Genomic DNA, 24,963 nt, shown 5'->3' with positions numbered 1-24,963 from the left:
TACCTGGGTTTGCTTTGGTAGTAGTCAAGAAGCTACACACAGACCATGTGAATAGTGTCCTGGGGTGAACTGTGCCTGCCTCCCCCAACATCCTACATTGAAGTTCTGACTGCTAGTGCCATCTTACTTGGAGACAGAAGTCATCAAGCAAAACCAAGGTCACTAATTCCATTTGACATGAGCTACTATTTGAATTTCAAATGTCTGCCAAAGCCTATTTGTTAAAATCTCAGTCAGTCTATGGCACTAATAGGAAGTAGAGTCTATAGTAAAAGGAAATTAGAACACCAAGCATGTGTCACTAAAGGGACTATTTCGACAGTAGCCTCTCCTGTTCTTTTGGCTTCCTGACCATCATGAGGGAAGCAATTATGGAATTCGGCCATATCTTCCATATTGATATGCTGCCTCTGCTTGAAGGCAGTAGAGTCAAATAACCATGGTTTAAAGTCACTGGAACCAGGAGTCAAAACCTTTTCTCCTTATAAGATGATTGTCTTGGGTATTTTGTCACAGTGATGGAAAGCTGATAACATGACTAATGTTTTTATACAAAAAACAGATTTGGACTGGAGATGAAACACATGGAGAAGAAATAATGCCAGAGGCAGAGAAGACAGCTATGTTCACACCAAGAATGAAGGGCTAAAACAGCCCATTTTCTCAGAGTCCCTAGATAAGTGGTTCTCAGCCTTTCTAAGGCTGCAACCCTTTAGTAGAGTTCCTTGTGTTGTGAGCACCCCCCCCCAGTCATAAAATTATTTGGTTGCTACCTCACTACTGTGATTTTGCTACTGTAATAAATCATAATGTAAATATCTAAGGGTTGAGTAACACTGCATTAAAAGGAATGAACCCTTTTGATACCTGGCTCTTGAGCGATCCAAAATTGTGAGATGGTGAGTTTCTCTTGTTCAATCCACCAGTCAGTCTATGGTGCTCTCTCACAACAGCTCTTGCAATCAAAAGCATCTGGCAAAGCCCTGTGAGTTACTCACCGACCTTTATGGAGTATTCTTGCTTGCCCCTGCTCTAGGAGACTGATTTTCCTATTCAGCTTTGTAAATTTAACAAGTCCAAGCCTGGTGGCCAGCAATAGAGACTTCAGAAAGTCTTCCTTCAATGAACCCAACCTCTATCTCCTACCCACTCTAGTGTTGATGTTCATGGGTTAGAATTGGCCTACAAATGGCACTGCTTCTTAAATAAATTGGATCACTGAGCAAACCCAACTCAGTACATGTTACTCCAAGCCAGGAAGACAGTGAATTTGCTTCACACACTCTATGGATGTGGGAGCCTAAAGGTTGGTAAAAGTGAGCTAGTAGAGACTCCTAAGTTCAGTTCAAAGCTTTCCCCATAGCACAGTATGAGAAGAATGCACAGGGGCTGGAGGCTTCTTGTAAGACCCAGGACATCAGCTCTGAGAGAAGCCTTCTTAGACAAACCCAGTAAAACGCTAATGACAGATTAATTCTATTTTTTAAAAAAGTTACTAATTATCCAGAGAATCTTTTATCCTCATGTGAACAGAATCTTGTCCATACTACTACTACTACTACTAATAATAATAAAAGAAGAAGAAAAATTAATGAAAACTGGCATTTAAGCAAATTCATGAGCCATGAATTGGGCAAGTTTTTTATATGAGTAATCTGATTTTCATATTATTAAAAATGATTTCTTTATTTTTATTTATGTGCATAAATATTTTGCCTATATGTATGTCTGTATGAAGGTTTCGGGTCCCCCAGAACTGGAGTTACAGACTGTTGTGCAGACAGCTGTGAGCTATATTTGTTGGTGCTGGGAATTGAATCCTGATCCTCTGGAAGACCAGCCAGTACTCTGACCACTGAGTAAACTCCCCAGTCCATATTATTGTAAAATATCCCCCAAATAAAAGGTATCTGAATGTTTTGTTCAACTGATAGAATAACAGATGTTCAGACAAGCTCAGCTAAGCAGTCTCATGGAACTGGGAAATGGAAAGAACCGGGATGAAAACCACACCTCTAACTCTGAAGCTTGACTTCTGATCCACAGACCTTCAATCTGACACTGACTGTATGTTTTTAAAAAAGTAGACTTTCGTTGAAAAGTCTCCCCAAATTTTTGCCACTGAAGAACTGACTGGTTTCCCCATGTTCTCTCTGTGTTCAGCTCATCTATTTATTCTAATACTTGGATATCTCGGTGCTTCTCTGATATGGAGAGACTGACCTTCCAGAGCTGCCTAAGTCTTACAGGTACAGGGCAGCTTACACTAGAGTGCCCTCTTGCTGACCAGTAACTACCTTCATTAATTTCATACTTAGGCCACTATTTTCCTGCCCTCATCTCCCAAAGCCAGATATGAGGCAGGTAGGGGCAGGCCCTGTGTTCCAGAACAGTTTCCTGGAATTATTTGAACTAACTAGTCCTAAACTTTCTTGCCTGGCCTAGTCCACATTTATCACAGAAAATGAATAGACGCTTTAGCTGAAGATTTCCCCTTGCCTCTTCTGACTCTTGGCTGTCCCTTGTACACTCCCTGTGATTTGTGGAGCATGTGTCCTCTCCTCTTCAGGACTGTGAGTAATAAATCACTGGGTTACTGGCAGTTGTTTCCTGATTTGCTGGCCCTTTCATAGCCAACAATAATAGAACTATCATGCTATACCTCTCCTGGGCATATACCCAGAGGATTCCCTGGCATGCAATAAGGACACATGCTCCACTATGTTCATAGCAGCCTTATTTATAATAGCCAGAAGCTGCAAAGAACCCAGATGTCCCTCAATGGAGGAATGGATATGTAGTATATTTACACAATGGAATACTACTCAGCAATTAAAAACAATGAATTCATGAAATTCTGAGGCAAATGGTTGGAACTGGAAAATATCATCCTAAGTGAGGTAAACCAATCACAAAAAAATACACATGGAATGCAATCACTGATAAGTGGATATTAATTAGCCCAGAAACTCTGAATTCTCAAGACACAGTTAGGATACCCAAGAAGAGGGAAAAAGAGGACCCTGTCTCTGAAAAGAATTGGTTCACCATTGTAGGGTAGTACCAGGACAAGGAAATGGGTAGGAGATGATTAGGAAATAGGTGAAGGGAAGAGGGCTTACGAGACCGATGGGGAAGGGGAAACCGGAAAGGGGAAAGCATTCGGAATGTAAACAAAGAATATAGAAAATAAAAAAAAAAATAGAACCATCATTTTGAGCCATTCTCGTGGTCTCATGTAACCTTAAATTTTTTCAAAACTCTACTTTTAATGACTTTCTTTTCTATGCTTTAACCTCCCTGCTAGCCCACCACCTTGGAAAAGAAGGGACCGGGGGAAGTGGACCTGTTTAGAAAGGTTCTTTGGAGCAACTTCCATCTGTGTTGTCTGGAGATCAGCAGTTCACTTTGCAGGTCAGCAGCGGCAGTTCGATCCACTCACAAACACTTCAGGGATACACCAGCAGTCCACTTCAGTAGAGTCAGGAGAGCAAACATGAATCAGCAGCAGTGGCACTGCCTACCAGAGACAGCCAGGCCTCAGCCTTGGCTCCAGACACCAGGAGGTACCCGGAGGGATACCCGAAGTACCCGGCTGTGCCTCTCTCAGTGAGTGAAGACCAGTGAAGACCAGAGACCCACAAGCATTGCACAGCTAGCTTTAAGCAACCAAGCTCAGTCCCTGTCGCTGTCCATTGAATTCTGTTTATACTCTCCAAACATCACGTGTCCTCTACAGGTCTTGCCCTGGCACAATGTGTCTGTCTCAGCTGACATCACTCTGCCAACCAGCCGAGTCCACAGAAGCAGCAAGAAACTGCCTCACACCACCAGATGATTTTTTGTTTGTTGGTTTGTTTGGTTTTGGTGCGTTTCCTCCCTATGGAGTCCCAACAAATGCAGCTCAACCGTGCAAGGTGAGGCGGACCAATACCATGTGTGTTGTTAGTAACAAATCCTTCATCACATGTCCTTTCACGTGCTTGTTTTAGCAGAACATCCTTTCACATGTGTCTGCCTCAGTGAAATGTTCCTTCACGAATCTACCTTAGACTTTCACCTGTGTCTACTTTAATGACACATTCTTTTAGAAAAACATCCTTTTACCCATGTCTGCTTCAGGAGAGCACTCCTTCACATGCTTGCCCCAACAAAACACCATCCAACACAACTGACTTTCCAAAGAACCCTTAGGGTTCCACTTCAGTTCCATCTAACTTCAGCTCCTAAGCCATGAAGCACGGAGCACTCAGGCTCCAGCCAACCAAACGGTGTCTCACATGACAATTTCTACCAACAGATGTGCTCAGCTATGAGCCTCTCCCATTCTAAACTCCAACCTCAACTTCATTCCTCTTTCTTTGCTTTCCTTCTTCCCAAGACCTAAGCATTCTGTCATCAAAATACCCCCAGGCCCACCCTGAGCTCCTTCCTCTTAAACCCCAGTATTACCAGGAGGCAAAAACACGAACGAGGGACTCCCCTGGTGTGCATCTCACACATGATGTTGCAATATGGCACTAGGATGGCAACCTGAAAACCAGCCAAGAGCTTAAAGAGAGTTGAGCCGGATGATCTCTGCTCTGACAGTGGGTACTGTGTCCCACATGGGCGCATGACTGTGGCAAAGCCCTCTCCAGTTGTCAGCTGGGGCTTTGGTTTATGAGCAAAACAATGATTTACTTGTGCAGCTTTCTACGAAAAGGTGGTGAAATTTTGTTGTGCTGTGCAGCTGGGCTGGACCAAAGATGTTGTTAGAAAAGCTGGATTGTGCTGACCGCAGTTTGTGAAACCCATCATCTGGCAAGAGGAACTGTGACTAGTGACCTTCTGTACTTGGATGACCAGTGCAAATTCATTCATGCTTTCTGAGGCTGAGTAAACTAGATCCAGCAAGATTTGATGATTTGTAGACGTAAATAGTGCAGGGTTAACTAACAACTGGTTAAACATGTGCCTGGGACACGGCAAAGCGAAGGCTCAACCTAAACTGGATAAGAGTTGTATTTTAATTTTAGAAAATCAGGATAGCATCAGAAGGAAGAGACTTAAGTGTTATATTTCTTTACAATCCTTTTTAAAGCTAGTTCTGCTTTTGTTTTGTCAAGTGAGAACAGCATGTCTCATTTTATTTTTATTCTGTAGGATTTCTAAACCTTAAACTAAACCCTACCCAAAAGCAAGGGCAAGCCCTAGCATTCAGCTCTATGTTCTGTTCTTACAGCCTCTAGGGTTTTTTTTGTTTTTTTGTTTTTTTGTTTTTGGGTTTTTTTTGGGTTTTTTTTTTTTTTTGACACAATGGCAAATGGAGATTTTGTCATGAGGCTTGTAAAGAGGGTCTCTTCTGTTCATACTTCATTAAAGGAGATGTGGCATGGCCCTGCTACAGGGCTGACAGGAGGGGCATGCATAGGCAAGATCTAACCTCTCATAAGTTCTGGACAGGGCACAGTGTGCCGGCAGGGCTATAGCACATGCAGTACCCAAAGGAATATTCTGACCACAAAGTCTGGTTTCAAGAAAAGGCTCATTGTCAACAAAACTCCAGAGAGCATTGGTGTGTGACACCCTGGGAAACAGGAGCCAGACTCCCAGCCCAAAGCAGGTTTGACTTGTCCTCAAATTCCTGGTTATCCAAAGAGGCCTCTCAACTCCAGGGAAACAACAGACAGACAGAATGGCTGAGCTGGGGTCCAGATTTCAAATTCAAGGCCAGGAGAGGGAGGACTGTGGAGGTGATGGACTTGACTTCATTTTGGTTTTCCTCAGGAAGTAACTCAACTAAGCCAACAGAAATACAAGAGAACCTGGACAACTGGGCTGGGGAGATAACTTTGTGGGTTAATGCTTGCTGTGCAAACACAAGGACATAAGTTCAAATCTCTATCACCCAACATGGACCACACACACACACACACACACCACAGAAACAAACAAGACAGTAATAACAACAACAACAAAATGTATATAATGTTTTCTTTATTGAAAGATTAATTCTGCTTCAAGTGAAGATTTGCAAAAGGTCGTCAGTTGTTTTCTACACCACTAGAGGGAAATCTAACCTATCCAGTAGTTTGAACATGACTCCTCTCTCTCTCTCTCTCTCTCTCTCTCTCTCTCTCTCTCTCTCTCTCTCTCTCTCTCTCTCTGTTTCTCTCTCTCCACAGAATTGGCATTTTAAAGGTGAAAATGCTTTGAGACATTATTTTATCGGATCTTTGCCCATATATTAAGATTCTTTTTTGAATTACAGAGGCTTCTAGAAAAGCTCAAACTGGCTATCCTAGTTGGGCTGGTGGAAAAGTCACTGTTGAGAAACAGTCCAGACAGCCAATCTGAACCTCTTCCCCTTCAGCTTGAGTTTATTTCCTCAGATTTCATATTCATTAGCCCTGGCGAACAGCTAGCCATCTGTCGCCACCTCGTATTATTTTTAAATTTCTGAAGATGTCTGGGGTCATCTGTCTCTTCCACGGAAATGAGCCAGCTCCTTAACTTGGCCATTGAGTTTATAGGCCAACTCTTTCACCATGTGTTTCTTCTCTAAACTCTCTCTGTATCAATTCCCCTCCTGCTCTGGGACACATTACAGCCACACATACTAAATCCTAAAGAGAAAGGGATAAATGAAGTCTTTCCTTGTGGATTTCTTCAACCATGTGGCTGGTTAAGACATTCTATGAAGATCTTTTTCTAAATAGCAAAATTGTGTTTTATTATATGCTTATCGTATGACTCTTAAACTGTGCTCTCGCTCTCTCAGACATACAAATACACATGTATACGCATTCACATCCACACACATTTTCATCACATTCTGAAAATGGACCAGCTAAGAGATGCCTATTGTGTCTCTTTGAAGTCTGTCATGTTTCCAATCTTACATCATAAATATCTCAATTTCTAATTTTGTTCTTCAAGTTTTCAACTAATAATTCCAGGCTATTTATGAGCTATAAAACCTAACCAGCATGCATTTAGAATATTATTCTTTCAAGAATGTTGTAAAAGGCTACTTGCAGAAAACTTGTCATTTGCCCATATTTCTATGTCTGAAATGGTAAAAACCACATATGCTTGCATTTCTAGTGTAGACCTAACACGATTGGGATTTCCTGGTGATGAGTATTTAGACTGACTATACTCCACCCACACACTACTTCATACTCACACACTGTCTTCAGGCTGGGAGCTGTCTGACAAGGACACATTTATGTGGTTAGACAGTTGGAATTTGTGACTCCCTGACACCTAGGATGAGCCCAACAATCGAGGGCAATGATCAAACAAATTTGGGTAACAAAGCCTCCATAAAACCCCTGAAGAGGGTTGGGAGAACCCATGGGAAAGTATTACTTAGGGAAACAGAACCTTCTCCCTCCCTCCCCAACCCCCATATTGAAGAAGCGTAACAAGGGCGTTGAGTTCGCTCCTCAGTATCTAGATAAAGGTAGGAAGAGAGACCTCACTCCAAGGAGTTGTCCTCTGACCTTCACACGTGTCCTGGCATGTGCATTCCCTGCACACACACCCCCCATGCACACACAATCATTTTTTTAAAGATATGAATAAGTGGTATAAGACATACAAGAGTTTTGTGGGAACCAGCACAGTGAATCGCAGATAAGGCTATGGTTAAAGTGAAGTAGCTATTAGGGCTACTCTGGTGATCTTCTAGCACCAAGGGCTTCCCTTACTACAACATATGCCTCTGGGAAGTGGTAAACCACTACCACACACATACACACACACACACACACACACACACACACACATCCTTAATCAGTTCTTCCTCGGCCATCCCTAGCTGTACCTTCTGGAACATACTAGTTACAGTCCACTGGACCCCTTTCCAGAGGTCAGGTGAGACTGAACTGAACTGAATTTTACTGAGTTCTTGGGACCCAGTTGATGATAGAGGCTCAGAGAATTAATGAATGTAGAAAGAGAAACATCTTAGCTGCTCAGCCATCCCCCAGCCTTTGAAGGCAAACCTCTTAAAAAAAATTGAACTAAACACCCAAACACAGCATTGAACTCAAGCCTGGTTTGGACTTAACCATTAGTCTGACCAGAAGTCTTCCTTAAAACAAAACCAACCCAGAAATGTATCAGGACAACTCCCTATCAGGGTTTCCACTTTTAGATGACTGGATGACAATTGTCACATTAACCTGTAGGCCCCACTGGTCCAAGGATAAGAGCTTGCTGGAATGCTGGGAGATGTAGTTCTTGGGAAATAGCAAACCACGTGTTTTCACTCTCCTAAGCAAGTTTGTTGGACCAACCCCACCAGTGGTGCTTTATCACACGCAGGCTGTAGGCTTGCCTCTGACTGGACCTGATGGAAAATACAGTGAGTGGCCTTAGAGGGTTGCCTTTCAAAGCCCCTGTGAAATTTGACATTTCCCAGGAAATGTCACATTTCCTGGGATCTCAAGAGTATACCCAACCATCATCCATCATCCTGGCCAGTATTCAATGAAAGCTTACTTCAAATTTGACACAAAATTGTGGTAGTGGTCTTATTTTTAACCAGTGAGATTAACAATAATCTCACCAGAGGGTGTAGTGAAATGAGGGATAACAGAAGCAGCGTGCTTAAGTATCTAGAATTGAGCCTAACACATTGTTCAACTGACACACTGAAAAATGAACATTAGAAGCATCTTGGTAAATCTCAATTCCCAACTCTGGAAACTGAATCTCTAAACATGGGTCTGCTGATGTTTTATAGATCTTTCCAAGTGGTTCTGATGACAGTCTGGGTTGAACTTCTCTGATCTAACTCTTCTCTTCATACCTCTTCCTCAGAAGCCCTAACCTAAGAAGACATGCAGTTCTACAACAGGATGGAAGTATGAAGCTGGAGTAGCCACATAGCCGGTTGACAATGGTCAATCTCAACATAAATATTAACAGATACCTTCACTCTCAAAAATGTCTGGCCTAGACATTCATTCCATACACAAACACACAGCTCTGCAATGTCTTTTTCTGAACTATAAATTATTATAAGGATTTTTAGAACAAAATGGTAGGTGGGCTTAGGTTTAACACATGAATTAAACAAAGTGAAACAAACAAACAAATGAAAACCTCCTCTTGGTGCTTTAGGTACTCTTCTGCTAGATGCAGCTTATCAGAAATACATCCAGTATCCGTATGAAGGAAGGTTCAAGAGTATTGGCTCCTTCCCAAGATTGGAGTAGGCTGGGGTGTGGTTACATCCTGATTAGTCCCAAGCTGACCTTCATTCTCTGATTAACCTAGTCCTTTCTAAAACACTCTTCCTTTTCCCTTTGGCTATCTTTTGTGCATTAGCTACTCCACCCTTGGGCTCCTGTGGACAAGGGAAGAAAACAAACAGAATATTTGGCAATCCTGGTAAGAAGTGAGAAGGAAGGAATATAGAAACGGCCCTACTGTTTCTAGTTACCTGTGAATTTAAACCATTCCAGCCCAACCTTTTTTTACAAGTTTCCACCAGCTGGTTTGAGAACTCATTAGGGGCCTGATTGCCAGTAAAATTAAAGTAACTGTGTTTAAAAACGATGTGATATTTTAGCATCTGCCTTATTTTAGTTTGGTGGGACTTTCCGAATATAGCAAAGACCAAAGCTGTGCAAATCACCTTCCCTCCCAGGGCCTTCTTCAGGTCCTTCCTTCCCTCACGACCAATCATAGCTAAGTATGGATAGACTAGCTGCAAACAGTTTACTGTAGGTACAGTGATGACTTGCTGTCAACTTAAAACAAACAGCACTGTCACCTCTACAAAAGGACACAGCAGAAACTCTAGCTGTAGATGTGGGGAGTAGTGGGTCTACTGATTACATCACTGTGCTTCCTAATTAAATCACGAGGCTAATTTGAGCACTTCCTTCTCGAGGTAACAAGTCTGAATGTTTAAAGCTGCCTGGTTCTTGTTCTTTAAATGTCTGAGAAAGAAACAACCCATGTGCAAAGTGAAATAGATACCAATAAGGTAACTGGAGGGAATTCTGTCCTCACACTAATTAGAACACCACAGCATTGGGTGGGTTAAAGGTACACAGTTACTTAACAGAACTATTGACTAGAGAGTACTTTAATAGTTGTGTGTGTATGCCTGTGTGTGTACACACGTGCACACTCGTGTGATCTCACAGGGATGTGTTCTTTGCAATCCAGGTGACAAAACTGAAGAAATAGAATCTAAGGATGAACAAATGAGTCCCTGCCTTTAGGCCAATTGTCAGGAGTGATTCAGCAGCTTCCCAGTGTCCTAGCTTTATCTCTGTTAATGGTTGACCAAAGCCTCTTCCTCTTGGAATTCTTAGAAGGAAAGAGCAGTTTGTGCCAGGAAGCAACATTTCCCAGAAGCCTTAAAACCGCCAATGGAAGGGTCTACATGGATCTAAGCAGTGATTAATGTGGGGAAGCCACTGTGTCTGTCTTCCCTCCCTTCCCCCATCCTGTCCTCCCCTCCTCTTCCCTCTCCCCTCTTTTCTTCCCCTTTACTCTACCCCTCCTTCCCTTATGAGGTTAGAATTCTTTTCAATTTTGACTATTATATCATGATCCCAATGTCTTATGCAATAGGGCTTCAGTCAGTGAGTCAATGACATGTGCTATTTTAATCAGGAATTCTATTTTAATACAGAACTTTTAGCTAGATCATGTGCTAAAATAAATGTACTCAGCCCCGGCTACTTGGGTCTGGGGAAAGACTCTTGCTTGTATTGGAAGGGCTTCCTCGGCCTCTCAGAGAGGCAAATCTGTATACCAACAGGATGGAAAATACACAGTAATGGGGACTAAAACAAGTACTGTTTATGTTTTGCTTACCCACACAACCGTCTAAAAGCAGGCCTCTGGAGAATTTTTGGCTTCAAGGAAAACCTTGGTCAAAAATGCCATTTTCTTTTTATAGACCACCTTGGAGACTTATTTGTACATAGAAGGCCTAATTCCCCTGATGAGGCCTAGCATGGGAGGTAAGAAAAAAAAAAAAGCAAGTGTCTTAACCACTTGTTCTATGCAAATAGAGGGGGGTGGGAATGTTAAGAAATCAGGATGACTCGGAGCTGAGAGGCCAGGAAAATCATTCATTGCCCAGTGCATAGCTCCTGCCTTTTTTCTCCCTGGTCTCAACATGAGGTGTAGCAGACAGTTTTATTCGGAAAGAGAATATAAGACTCCATCTAATTCTTGCATGGCTTGGTACTATCTTGGTTGAAATGTGCTCACTGACAAATTATTTTTGGCAGAGCATGGCTTATCCCTGGCACGGAAACCTCATAATCCTGAGAGGAAGGGCTAGACAAAATTCTGGTCATGAACTCTGTCTACTCATGCCCCTGTCACCCTGAGAATGCCTCTCGGGGCCTCTACTTCCCCATCTAGGATGATTTTGCTCCTACAGATCTTTGAGTTTAGGAGCAAGTAGAAGAATCCACAACACCATGATAACCAAGTTCTTCAAAGCAAGGCAGCCTGAATAAACTGAACTACCAATAGAGAAAGGGGTTGCTCCATGGTAACAGGTTATAGCAGGAAATTCTGAATAAACCGTACAGTGAGAAATAGCCTGGATTTCTGCCCTCCCATTTTTCCAAAAGGAAGTATGGCTAATGTTTTAGCCTAAGGGAGCACCCACAAAACCAGATCCAAAGAAAAACCCGGGTTCAGGAGCATATGGTAGTGCATGCAGCACAAGGCACTCTCAAAGGCAGAGCGAGTTCTTTCTGTCTGGTCAGTCTGTCTGCAGTGTTATTAAATGCAGAAGTACAGTGGTTTATGACTGAAACAGCTATGAGTGTTTCCTCAATTTGAGAGAGGAAGCTAAGGGGGGTGTTTGTATGGACACCTCAGTGCCGTAATCCAATCCAGGGTTTTCCTAACACCCAAAGATTGATAATTTATGTGTATACAATTAATGGTCTGACAAATTTGACTTCATCTTTTCTCATGTATACAATGCACCTTTTCTTATTAGGACACTGAAGAAAGACAAGTTATTTGGGAACTCCTGTCCTGAAATAGTCATAGATCCACAGAAAAGTTCTTCTGCTTCAAACACTTCAATGAATGCACTAACTTTGTTTGGGGGTCACACACAACTTGCTTCCCATTAAAGCAATCAATATGTCTTTTCATTAAAGGCCTATGGGGCTCTCTAAAGAGGAAGACACACCGTGCCGAGAGATCACAGCTCTGATCCTGTACCTGTGGTTCCTGGTCGTGACCGCTGGGATCCTTCTCGTAGCTCTCTGCATACAGTCTGATGGTGGCCCGCACACCACTGGAGGAACTGAGCCGGAATATTAGCCGTGATGCGTCCGAAAAAATGATCCTCAGGCCCTGAGACCAAGAACATCCCAAATGGCTCAGTTAACAAGTGGATTCAGAGGCAATGGTATCTAATACATGCAGAAATCATGCTGCAGAAATTGGAATAGTTCTACACACTGAAGGCCATCAGGGCTGTGCCTGTTTACAGCTGGTTCTGGATGCTCACTCAAGCACAACACTGTGGTAGACCCAAAGCTGCTTGAGGTTATCCATTTGTTTCTTGATTCTGTTTCTGTTGTTTTGTGGTTAATGTTGGCAGATATTGAAGAGCCAAACTGTGAACATATGCTCAGACGTTCTTGGTCTAGTGATAAGAGCCTTGAGAAAATAACAGAGATAACAGAGATAGGAAACTATTTAATAAATGTTCCTAAAGCCAGGGTAGAACCCTTACAAATCTGGATGTACCATGCATTATGCAAATTATGTATTGCAATGAGAAATTTTGCAATAAATTGGGTGCAAAAATTTTTCAAAAATTGCAAAAAAAAAAAAAAAGTGCTACCCACCCCCTTTTTTGACTGAGTCTTGCTATGTCACCGAAGTTGGCCCTGTCCTCAAGACCCTGACACCAGCTTATGAGAGCTGGTATTGTATGTGGGCACCAACATACTGAGTAGAGGTGACTCATTTTAAGGTTATCTCTGTATGCTTTTTGGCTTAGCTTTATGGCTTCCCCATTCTTATAGTAATAGAACCCTGTAATGGGGTCTAACTCAGGACTGCCGCCTCATCCCTCACAGGCTGTGAGTATTGCTGAGAACAACCCCACCCTCTCAGATGACCATTTGTTTGTTACCTAGAAGTGCTGTCTCCAACTTGGGACAATACATAGCCATAACCAGGTGCAGTAAGTGCTGTCCAACATTACATTTTTTTAACCAACGTCACATCCCCACTCTACATATTTTTCTTATTAGTGACAGGGATAGTTAAAATATGGCCATATTTTTATGATCATAAGGCCATATTCTGAGTTCTGATGGAATATAAGCCAGCTAATAAAGTAAGTCTGATCAGTAAAGCATTCGGAGTGACCAGAGGAAGAAAGAGGAGAAACAGAGTGTCTGCCAGTTGCTACTTCTTTTTTTAACTTTTTATTGATTCTTTGTGAATTTCACATCATGTACCCAAATCCCAATCATCTCCCAGTCCCTTCATATCTATCTTCCACCCTTGCAGCCTCATCCCCAAAAGAAAATAAGATACAATTAGAAAAAAAGAACCTTGTCATAGAAACTGTAGTATATCACAGTATGTCACACAACCTACCCTTTGGCACACACTCCTTTGCTTGCAAATGCCCATTGCAATGAGTCATTGGTCTGGTTAGAGGCCTCTGGTTTCTGCTATAATATCAATACTGGATCCTCACTGGGACTTCTTTCAGATATTATGTTGTTGTCCTGTGTTATGGAGATCCAGAAGCTTTGGATCTATAGGACGAGACATTTTATGTGCTCCAGGAGATCATAAATGGGGTAGATGCTGTGGTGGGCCACCTCAGAGCCCTGGATCTGGGCCCGTGAAGTAACTGAGTTAGTCAGTCTGCAAGCCTTCCTGCATCCTCATCTCCAGGATGAATTCTCCAGCACTGCCCTGGCTAGCTCACCCAATGCTGCAGGCAACAAGGGGCAAAGTCAACTCTCCTGCTTCCATGCCCTTGGCTCACCAGGGTCAGCTCTTCTGTATTGCCCAGGAGAGGTAGCTGCTACTTCTTTTAAAAGTAGATGTCTTAGGTGACCTTGATGTCAGACATTTTCCATAAGCAAATTATCATTAAAATGTCCCTGGCCTCCAGTCTTGCTACTTATGATCTGGCCATTATTAAAACCATATCATTCCTGCTGTGTAAATCTCACTGCCAGTTTCTTACTCCATCCCAGACCTGACCACAGTTGATACAGGAGGGCATCTGATTCGCCTGCATGGTTTTCTACCTTTTAATGTTTTGTCTCAAACCCTAAAAAAAAGCTTTTAGGGTTTGAGACAAAGCTTTTGTCTCTTTTAGAAATGTTCAACACAAACCGGTGGGAATCAGACAACCAAGTACTTGTTTTCATTTATTGGATTAACATTCAAAAGTGTCCCTGTGGAGTAATTGCTAGGCTATGTCCTAGGTATATGAAGGTAAAGACATACATTCATACATTCATGTCCTTCATAAACCTGGAGTCATTTATTTCAATCATCAAAAACTGTTTCTTAGCTTTTGCCACCAGAGAGCAGAACAGTCAATGAAATTCCAAATGGAACGAAAGAATGACTTTCCTATTATCCAGAAAGCACCTGCTGCAAAATTACATTCAAATTAATCACAGATCCCTGAAAGTCCCACAATGATGCATGCTATGATGTTTTAACAGATGCTTTCAAAACTGTTACTGATGTTTAAGCCTACATTCTTAATTGACACAATATGGAGGCAGGCAGACCAGGATGTAACTCTCAGCTCCCAGAACTAAAAAGCAATTCGAAGCCCGAGAATACTTGACACACCTATAAGTACCAAATATCTTGAGGCTACTCTTTCCAGTCCTTTCAAAGACTCAAGTATTTGAAACAGCTTCCCTCACACAATAAACCTTCTGGGTTTGTTTGGGTCAGTTAGGAGGTATATAAAGATTTCAGGTCACATTGAATCATCAATTTGTAATAAGTTCATAATTAAGCCTTTACAAATAAAAGTACACATTCCCTTCTGGTTTTACTGCATGTTACACACATAGGAGACCATTAGAAATCAGTAGGAAGGAAGAGATTTTGACCTTGAAAAGGTCGCAGTGGAGTGAATGACATACACCTGCCTTCTGGGAATAGTTGACACCATCTCTCTTTCCCAGCACCCCAACCATAAGAGCTCAAGTGAGAATTAGTGTTGTTTGAGAAATCAGTACAGGCAAGCGCCAGCACGATTCTGTTTTCTACATGGGACACAAGGCTTTCAGAACCATACTACGTGTACATTGCAATGTCATACCCATGTGTAAAGCTAGTGTCCACTGTTGATTTTACTAACTTAAAATTACCTAAGAGGCACACCTCTGAGTGCATCTGTGAGAGTGTTTCCAGAGATGATTCACCAAGGAGGAAAGACCTACTCTACCTGTGGGTGGCACCATCCTATGGGGTTTGATCCCAGCAAATTGAAATAGGAAAAGGGAGAAAGACATCAGGGTACCAGCATTCCCCAGCAAGTAGCCTTGCATGCCTGCTGTCACGCTTTCCCCACCATGACGGACTGTACCTCTAGCCACCGTGATCCAAAATCAAACCTCCTCCCTTAAGTTGCTTCTTCTTGGGTATTGATTGATCTTAGGGACACGAAACAGAGCTAATACCCCACATGAGTACCATTTCTATGTGTGAATAGTTGGATTGGATCATCTTGAGATAGGCAAGTTTCTTTCAATCAGCATAATGAATTTCAAGTCCAAACATGAGCCATGTTCTTCCCAGCATGGATTGTTATTACCATGAATAAAACAGTAAGGCCAAAGTCACTATCAAAAAAGATGTTTCTAGCTTCTTAGCTTTCCCTTATTTAAATTTTACCTATAGGTAAAATTTGTCAGCCCAACTCCCACCCCTTTTATATCAAGTTTTATCAGGACACAGCAATACCCATTCAGTTAGAAATTGACTATGGCTATTTCTGCACTATAGTTTTAGAGATTAATAATTATGGCCGAGATCATTTGGTGCAGAAGGCCTAAAACATTTATTATATAGTTCTTTACAAAAAGCATCTGCTGGCCTTGGGTATAAACAATTACATCATGCACACAGCCTGGAATATTTACCCTTCAACCTTATAGCAGAAAAAAAAAAACCAGTGGCCAACTGCCATATCAAAATTTCAGCAGAGAGAAATGAGGACGATGAAGATTATCATCATGGGGTTCAACCCTCTATTTCCCAGGTGTTCCAGTTGTGGATGGATCTGGACTGTATCCCAAATCTGACCATCTACTCTTGCTCTTAAGTACATTGTATGAGTGGAACTTTAGTTTCCCATTCTTGCTCTTAGTACATGCTGTGACACCACACTGTCTTATAACCGTCTGCTTTCGCTGTCCTGTAGAAATATTGTTAAATGAAGCTAGATGTTAGATATTTTTTCTCAGAAGCCAAGTGTTTTGAAAACCTTTCCTTCCCCCCAAGGAACTGGTTGTCTTTAGCTTTATGACAATAAACACTTGGTAACTAACCATATTTCCCTGCTCAATATGGCTGCCAGGACCCTTAACACTAAACTTGAAGCTGAGTCCAAGTGGCTCTCCATGACTTGTGAAGCTATGAGTTTTTCTTCTTCTGTCCTTGGCACTCTGATTTATACATTCCCCAGCCTTGATCTCTGTTTCTTATTTATATCCTAACAGCTTCATTATGTGTTTCTGTTGCCATAAATCCTGTTGAACAGACAAGGCCCAGAGCAAATGGATTAAAAGCAAGTACCCATGGCAACTGGACACTAAAGTGTTTGACCTACTGTGTTTTGTCTTCAGGTCATTCATTAGCTCTGGGAGAAAGAGACTCACACACTTTGTTCACCTCTACTTTAGCTACAGAGTCAGGACAATGCCAGGCACAGAGTACACTCTCCATAGAAACTTGAGAACTAATGTCACTACATATTCAACACCTGAAGTGACAATGCCAAAGACCTCACCAGACAGTCCCTGAAAGATCCTCCATCTTTAGCCAAATGAAAATATGCAGGTTCTTTGTGATGAATGGGGAGGTGAGGGCTCCGGAACAGGTAGGTGTAGAAGATAAGTTATAGATAGCAATCACCAGCACACTATGAACAAGGCAGATCTGATGTTTACCAGACCATCTTTCATTTCTACTATGTCCTAAAACAAAGCAAGTTTGTCTAAAGCATTAAAGTTGAGCCAGTGTGGCTTCCTGGCAGTTGTGAGAAGATTGTGAACTTTGCTAAATTAGCTGAGAGAGGATTGTCCTTACAAAACAATAGTGTCAGGTCCTTGGCCCAGGTGATTTGTATGGGGAATCCCCTTGGGAACTGGGACTTAGTGGCTCTCTGGGTAAGATGGATGTTGTAGTTAATCGGGACCACGGCAATCATGTCTTCTCTGTGAGTCCTCTGCCTCATCCCACAGATGCCTGGACTGAGCTTACATGTCAGTTTTTAATTTTTAGAACAATAGTCTAAGAAATTCCCAGAACAACCATGAAAGGTTAGTCTGTAGCTACAGCAGCTTTAGTTGCTAGAATATCAGAATGGCACAGCCATGGCAAACAAACAAAGGGAGGGTACCTGTCTACTTTAGCAGGTAGGGTAAGTTATGAGATAGGGTGATATAACATTGCTGCCTCAAATTTACCTGCAGCTCACACCTCAATGCTGAGAGCAGGGTTTAGCCCACTTTAGATCTGTTGCAATATCACCTACTGAGTGCAGCAATCTCTACACAAATACCCACTCAGCATCCAGACACCAAGTAGCATGTTTTTCTCTCTCAGATTTATCCCTCTTTGATTTACTGTGTGCAGGCAGTTTGGATATGGTTCAGGAATAGCAACCAGATGCACCCAGGCTAGAATCCTGGCTTGGCCACTTGCTAGTTGGTGGTCTTAAGTAAGTCATTTAAGCCCTCTAAGCCTTCGGTTCCTAACTCGGGTGAAAAATAATACAGCCTTGTCCATAGGGTGGCCGGGAGCATCACATCAGAAAACGTGTGCAAAATGTGCTTTGGAGAGTATCAGTCATCGTAAAAGTCTTATGATTCTTCCTATGTTAGAGTTGAATGATTCTGAATATGATTACCAAATAATCATATTCTTAATGCTAGTGTTTTATGATGGCACACACTTGTTTATTTTTTATTATTTTTATTATTGTTGTATGTTTGTGGTGGTGGTGGGGTATGTATACAGAGCACGTATAAAGGTCAGAGGACAACTTTTGGCAGTTGGTTCTCTTCGCCTACCAGATGGGTCCTAGTGATTGAGTACTGCCTGCCCTCTGGAATCACTGTTGATCTGCCAGCCTTCTGCCAATTACCTTCCACATGTCTGTCTCTGAAATGACTTCTTCAGCAATAAAATGCTCCTTTGTTAATAGTTATCAGACTAACTATTAACTTAGAGACCTAAAACCCCTCAGATGTGGTCCTGGCCACTTTCTCTGCTTATGGAGGAGACAGGAATTGTTGAAGCTGGTTTAGTGTTATAACACAGTAAGAGCCTCTAGGTCTTTTGACTCCAGGCAAATAATCTGATGCCCCCTCATATGAAAGAACCCATGCTCAAGGATCACGTGTCATGCAAAATGTCTGACCATTTTGTCCTGATTTGTATGGTCCTCAAAGCTGGCTAAGAGCCTTATGTAGAGTAAGTTTCTGATAAGTGTTTGATAAATGAGTGTTGGAAGGGTTGTTGTTTGGGTTTTTTTTAAAAAACAAAAAAACACTTACATGTAAATCAAGGCAGAGAGATGTGCTAGTTGCTAAATCCATGCAGAGCCACCAGATGTTAGCTTGGAGTCTATAGGAGATGCTGCAGCCAGGTGGGAGGGGGAACTGTGTATTACCAACAGCTATTGGCAACATCTGACTTACAATGCTGATGTAGGATGAATTCCAGAGGGAAACAGCATATGGCCCTGAAATCTGGTACAGGGTCACGTGTACAGTCAGCCAGCCACATGAGGCATGAGAACGTGGAGTCAGGACAACCTTGGAAGATACTCTAAGCCTAATGTGGACAGTATCTCCTGCAGGAAATCCTGGCTATTTATCTGGAAAGCGTCCAGGTGAAAACATTTGCCATGTAACATCTGAACCATATTTTGTAGAAGAGAACGTGCAGCCCATAGAGCAAGGGATTTGGATGGAAGACATAAAAAAGAAAAAAAGGGAAAAAAACTACCTGGAACTGCCTATTTTTCTTTCTTTAAGTCATAGAATTAATTGGAAACATGAGTTCAAACATAATTGAGCAAGGCAGCAGCTAGTCCATACAGGGCCTTTGTATGAATTACAAGATGGGACCCCCACCTGGGTGGGAAAGGGATACAAAGGCACCTCCCCTCTTGACTAGCTTTGGACTTCAACTTCAGCTTGCCTGTTAGGCTGGGTGCCTTTGTACAGTGTGCTGACTGTACATCTACGCCCAGAGACATAGTCTCATTTAGGCTTTGCCTTAGTTAACTTTCTACTGCTGTGACAAAACACCATAACTAAGGCAACTTATGAAAGAAAGGATTATTTAGTTAGGTTGGGGACTCTAGGTCCCAGAAAGTTAGAGTCCACGATCATCATGGCAGGAATCCTGGCAGCAGGCAAAAAGGGATGGCACTGAGGAGGAACCTGAGTGCTTAGGTCTGATCCACAAGTGTGTGTGTGTGTGTGTGTGTGTGTGTGTGTGTGTGTGTGTGTGTGTTTGTGTGTGTGTGTGTGTGTGTGGGTGTGTGTGTAAGAGAGAGAGAGAGTTTTCAATAACAGGCTTATATAATATATATAATGTGGGCTTATGAAACCTCAACGCCCATCCCCAGTGACACACCTCCAACAAGGCCACACCCTCTAGTCCTTCCCAAACAGTTTCACCAACTACAGACCAAGCATTCAAATGTGTGAGTCTATGGAGACCATTCTCATTCCACCCCCATCCACCACCCCCCACCACCACCCCACCTTGCCACCTGCAAGTAGCCAGCAGAGCTGGGCCTGGGGTCATAAGAGTGGGCCAGTTAGCCCTACCCCCTCACTAGCTTAGCACTCAGGAGACTGGGCCCTGCACCTCGCCTCAGCAATTCAGTGGAACTGGTCCTTATGGCAAAGGCATGGGTAAACCAGCACCAAGGGTATGAGAGCAGCCCAGCCCTTCACAGGCTACAGCACTTGGGAGAATGAGCCCCACACCTTGACTGGGCAGCACAGTGGAACTGGCTCTGGAGGTGTAGGTGCAGGTGAGCTGGCCCTGAGGGCATAAGAGCAAGAGAGCTGGCCCAGCCTCTTACTGATGACAGCAATGGGTAGCCTAGCAAGAGCAGTGCTGGAGAGCTCACCCTGGTGTTGAGCATATGGGAGAGATACTAGGCTGATCAGTTCAGCTACCACCCAGGCTCAGATCTGGGGCTCTGAATTGACCCACCCTAAAATCTCTATCCTCTGCAGATGGTTGGGACACTTGAAAAGGTCCTGCTGTTTGAAAGCTGTGGGATCTCCATGACAACAACGAGATAACTGGAAGGAATCCCAAAGAGGATCCAATATTGATGGTGTTACAGAAGCCAGAGATCTCTCCAACCACGCCAATGACTCATTGCAATAAACATTTGTAGTGAGAATTCTGGAATTTTTGTTTCTTTAAAAAAACCACAGAAGTATTATGAGAGTGTTTTTGTTTTAATCCCAGGTGTGGGATATGGGGCTGTTCCACAGCAGCTGACTATGATTTGCCTCATGCTCTAACAGAGCTGTGGTTTTTGCCAACTGCAGATAGTTTCTACAAATGTATGACATTTGGAATTCTGGGTACTTTTCAGAGGGCAAATCTAGGGTCTCAAGAGGCAGGAATGGTGGTTGTCGGCCATTCAGAGGGGTTGGCTGTGGTTTATTAGTAGTTGTGGTCAAGATGAACGAAATTAGATTCACAGACCTCTCTCTCTCTCTCTCTCTCTCTCTCTCTCTCTCTCTCTCTCTCTCTCTCTCTCTCTCTCTCTCTGTCTCTCTCTCCCTCCCTCCCTCTCTCTCTCTCTCTCTCCCTCCCTCCCTCTCTCTCTGCCTTCTGTCTCTCCTATCTAGTGATAGGGAGTGAAACTGGGAGGATAAAGGGTGGGGGAAAGAAGAACCCACAAAGTAGCAAAGACCAGCAACAAACATTAGTAAATGAAGATGTCTGGACAGAGGGGGACACTGTGGGACCACACTGTGACGTACTACAGCTTCCACCATGAGATGTTTTCTATGTTTTGTTGTTGTTGATGTTGTTGTGTGTTTTACTTTGAGGGGTGATTACAAGGGCAAAGGGCTGATATGAAGGGACAGGAAGATGAGTGAGACTTGGGTGTATGATGTGATATTCAAAAAGAATCATAAAATGTTAAAAAAAAATCAACAAGCCCTGTTGGGTCCAACAGAAGGAGTGAAAGAATTATTTGGGGAAATTAAATTAAATGACCCCTTAGATGATCTCTCAAAGAACCCATCTAGTAAATGTTACTTAAATGATGAGAAGCTTCTTGGATTTTTCTTATCAAAATCTAGCCATAAAATGTGGGCAAGTGAAACAGATTGTATACTCATTCACTCATTTCTTGGTTGGAATTATTGCTCATCCCTGTATACGCTACATCATACTAATGCTGAGCCTGGGAGACCATGGACTCAGAAATACCACCTCCATCACCCCATCACAGCATCACTTCCTTCCTTAGTTCCTGTGAGAATATATAACCTTGCCTTTTGAATTAACATGACCATACATAGACATTAGAGTTTCATCATGAGGTACCCATGACTGAAGAACTCTTAGAGGTTCTTCACTGGTTAATTCACTGTAACTGAACTCTCTAGAAGAAGAAGGAAGGCCCCCCACCTAACAAGAAACTATGATACCATTACTCTATTTGTAGCAGTAACTAACAGGTAGGTAATTATAAAGATCTGACTATGTGTTTAGGGCTTGAAGGACAAATAGGAAAATCTCAGGGAAACCAGAAACTACTAGAAAGTGTTTTTCCAATAGTTTTAAAGACATCCTACAAAAAAGCATATTTAGCAAAGCAGATAACCAAGTTGTTTTCACTTGCCATGACTACAGGGTTGCAGAACTGTTGAAGTAGAAAATTATAATTGTAGGTATCATAATACCACATGAGACTGTCTATAATCAATCTCGTCAAGAAAGCTAACCAGCCGTATAATTATATCCTATTGAAGAAAGACTCAGAGTTTGGTGCAAGGATCTCACTGGGCCAGCTCCTGCTTACTCTTCTGGGCATGGCTTAAATGTCATCTCACTCTGAAGAGCTTTCCAGATTCCTGCTCTACATTAGTTCCCCCATTATGTATGTCCAACTAAGTCTCAAATAATGTTTGATAAGTCCTACAGTAATTATAAGCTTAACCTCAAGTTGCCTCTCCTGATAACCTGCAATTAAGCAGAGGGCAGGAATCTCAGCTGTATGCTGTTGGGTTCTCAGCACCAGAGGACTGAGTACCATACAGTAACTGTGTGGCAAATACTTAGCTAATGGATAATAACATGAATGAATCAACTCAACCTTCAGCATATTTTCCAAAGTTAAGACAGGAATTAATATTTATCGCAAGGATTGTTTCTCAACACCACAATATAATCATTATGATAACTTCACACTCCTTACATACGCTGTTACTCTATGCAGATTGACTACTACAGTTGAGTGACAGCTTCCAGACTTAAACTCTATTGGTGGTCTCCATTAGTGCAACTGAATCGTTCCTAAGGTTCGGCTTCTAGATACACAATCCCTGCTCAAATGGCACATGATAAAGCAATGGGTAGCTGTCATTGTTACAGTCTCTGAGGTGGTTCACTGATAAGGATATGATGGCCGTTGACTGGTGAAGCTGAAGATTGACCAGTTATCCCTGAAGAGAGAAGCCCGTGGGTTTGGAGCTCCAGCATCCTTAGCCAGCACCAATCAGTGGCCTTTGCATTATGCATGCAGTAGATTCTGGTGGTTCAGTAAACTTCTCTGAGAATGAAGTGGAGAGCACCAAGGGACAAAGTCAAGAGCCACATCCAAGAGCTGCAGTGTGATTTCCAGACTGCCAATTTATTTTCATTATTGTTTCTAGGTATTGAAATTAAAAATGGCAGACCCAGTTCCTTCATGTTAAAGCAACAAGTCTAAAAGCAAGTGGTCTTCAAAGTAGGCTTTCCCTGAATGAATTTCTTTCTACCAGACTGAGGAGAATAACTTGAAGCATTGTCATGCCTAGAGTTAGCCCAGAGTTACACATAAGAAAATTTGTCTTTCCTTATTGGATAGTTGGTACACGTTTATTTACATCAAGTTTTAACTGTTACTTTCAAATTATTCCATCACCGATAGGATTTTTTTTTAATTTTTGAGCTAGCTAAATGGAAATGCAGAAGATTTGTGTGAGCAAGCAGAAAAAGAGTCTCAAGTTGCTTGAATTTTACTCCTGAAGTATCAAGTTTTCTTATTAAAAGCAAATTTCCATAATGTAGGCTACAGTTCTGGGTTGAGGTCACAATGGTGGCAATATGCCAGCTCTCAGTGTCTGACCGCCTTTCCCCACTGCCCTTCATTCTCAGAACCAAGACTGAATTTTTCCTACTGTTAGTACTGGAATTGTCTCATAGCTGTGGGTACTGAAAAGATAGGACCAAACCTACAAGTAGACAGGACAAGGCACTGGTAGGAGACTCTTCTGGCACTAAAACATTCCTTGGGATGTTGGTGGTAAAAGGGACAGAGCACTAATGGAGCCCTGGATATCTACACAACAAATTCAGCCCTGAAGTAGGACTCAGCCCCTCAGGGCTTGCCAAAATTCCCCACATCTTGCTGCAGGGCATACACTGGGAATGACTTAGACTTGTCAGTAATTTGATCAAACTGCTCCCCTACTCACATTGTACCTAACTATTGGCTTACGTTTCCCACTCAGATTTGAAGAAAGCCGCATTGGTCACTCATGTAACTTAACTATTCCTGAGAATGCACAGTGACAGATACCCCAAATAATATGGAATAAATGCAGTGGCACCAAGCTTTATTAAATTGCTATTTCTAAATGCAGTAGATCCTTGATTCACCCAAAAGCTTAAAGGCAGTCATAGTAATTCCCACGAAGGCTAGAAAGTCATAATCCTGACAAAGGAATCCCTGGAAATTCTAGTTGGGGTGGAGTGCCTTGGGGCTTCCTTCTTGTTTCTGGCACGACTTTTACAGAGTCTCGGGCAGGACAGATTTCCCTGAACATTTCCAAGGCTGTGGAGCAGGTCAGGGACTTATCACCACAACAGGATTTTAGTGTCACTTTGGTTGGCATGTAGAATGACTTTTTCCCCCCATTATCTGTTTCCTGACTCTGACCTCAAACTAAGGACAAAGAGGGAGACTAAACTGCCTTAAAGAAACTTTCCCTTTCTAAATCAGAATATGTGTGTTGGTGGGGAGGGGAGAGGGATGGTGGAGGAGAGGGTGATGTGAGTTGAATAACTGAGAGATGACTCAGAAACCAGAGGCCCTTTCAGCTCTTCACATGACACCCTGGCAAGTCTATTTTGTGTTTGCTTTTCTTATTCTATGTGACTCATCAAAACTCAGCTCTGTTCTTTTTGTTTCATTTGTTAGGGTGTTGGGGGTCAAGGCAGTAAACTGTTCAACCTCTGTTCTATCCCCAGTGCTCTCAATTGCTTGAGTAAGTTAAGTTAATTACTTACTAGTGTTTTTGTGCCAAGAATTTACAGGTAGTATCTGATTTCCTAGTGACTGCACAAGGTAGCCACATATTATTCCTATTTTCTCAGATGGATATCTCAGGGAGAACAAATAAGATCATTATTCAAGAAGGTGGAAGATAACTCATTGGCTTTAAGGCACATTCAATATAGGAAAATGTATGCCTGGCACCA

At 42.4% G+C, this 24,963-nt stretch overlaps 1 protein-coding gene across 1 annotated transcript in view; it reads right to left on the bottom strand.

Moving 5' to 3' along the window:
* Positions 1 to 24,963, bottom strand: part of Pgm5 (phosphoglucomutase 5) — a 193,203-nt gene that overhangs the window by 18,359 nt on the left and 149,881 nt on the right. The window contains exon 10 of the mRNA XM_052188060.1: positions 12,211 to 12,345. Coding sequence (XP_052044020.1) covers positions 12,211 to 12,345 — 135 coding nt within the window. The remainder of the gene's footprint in view (positions 1 to 12,210; positions 12,346 to 24,963) is intronic.

This window comes from Apodemus sylvaticus, chromosome 1 (assembly GCF_947179515.1).
Source record: "Apodemus sylvaticus chromosome 1, mApoSyl1.1, whole genome shotgun sequence".
Lineage (NCBI taxonomy): Eukaryota > Metazoa > Chordata > Mammalia > Rodentia > Muridae > Apodemus > Apodemus sylvaticus.
The sequence above is the reverse complement of the archived record's forward strand: the minus strand, read 5'-3'. Positions and strand labels throughout refer to the sequence as shown.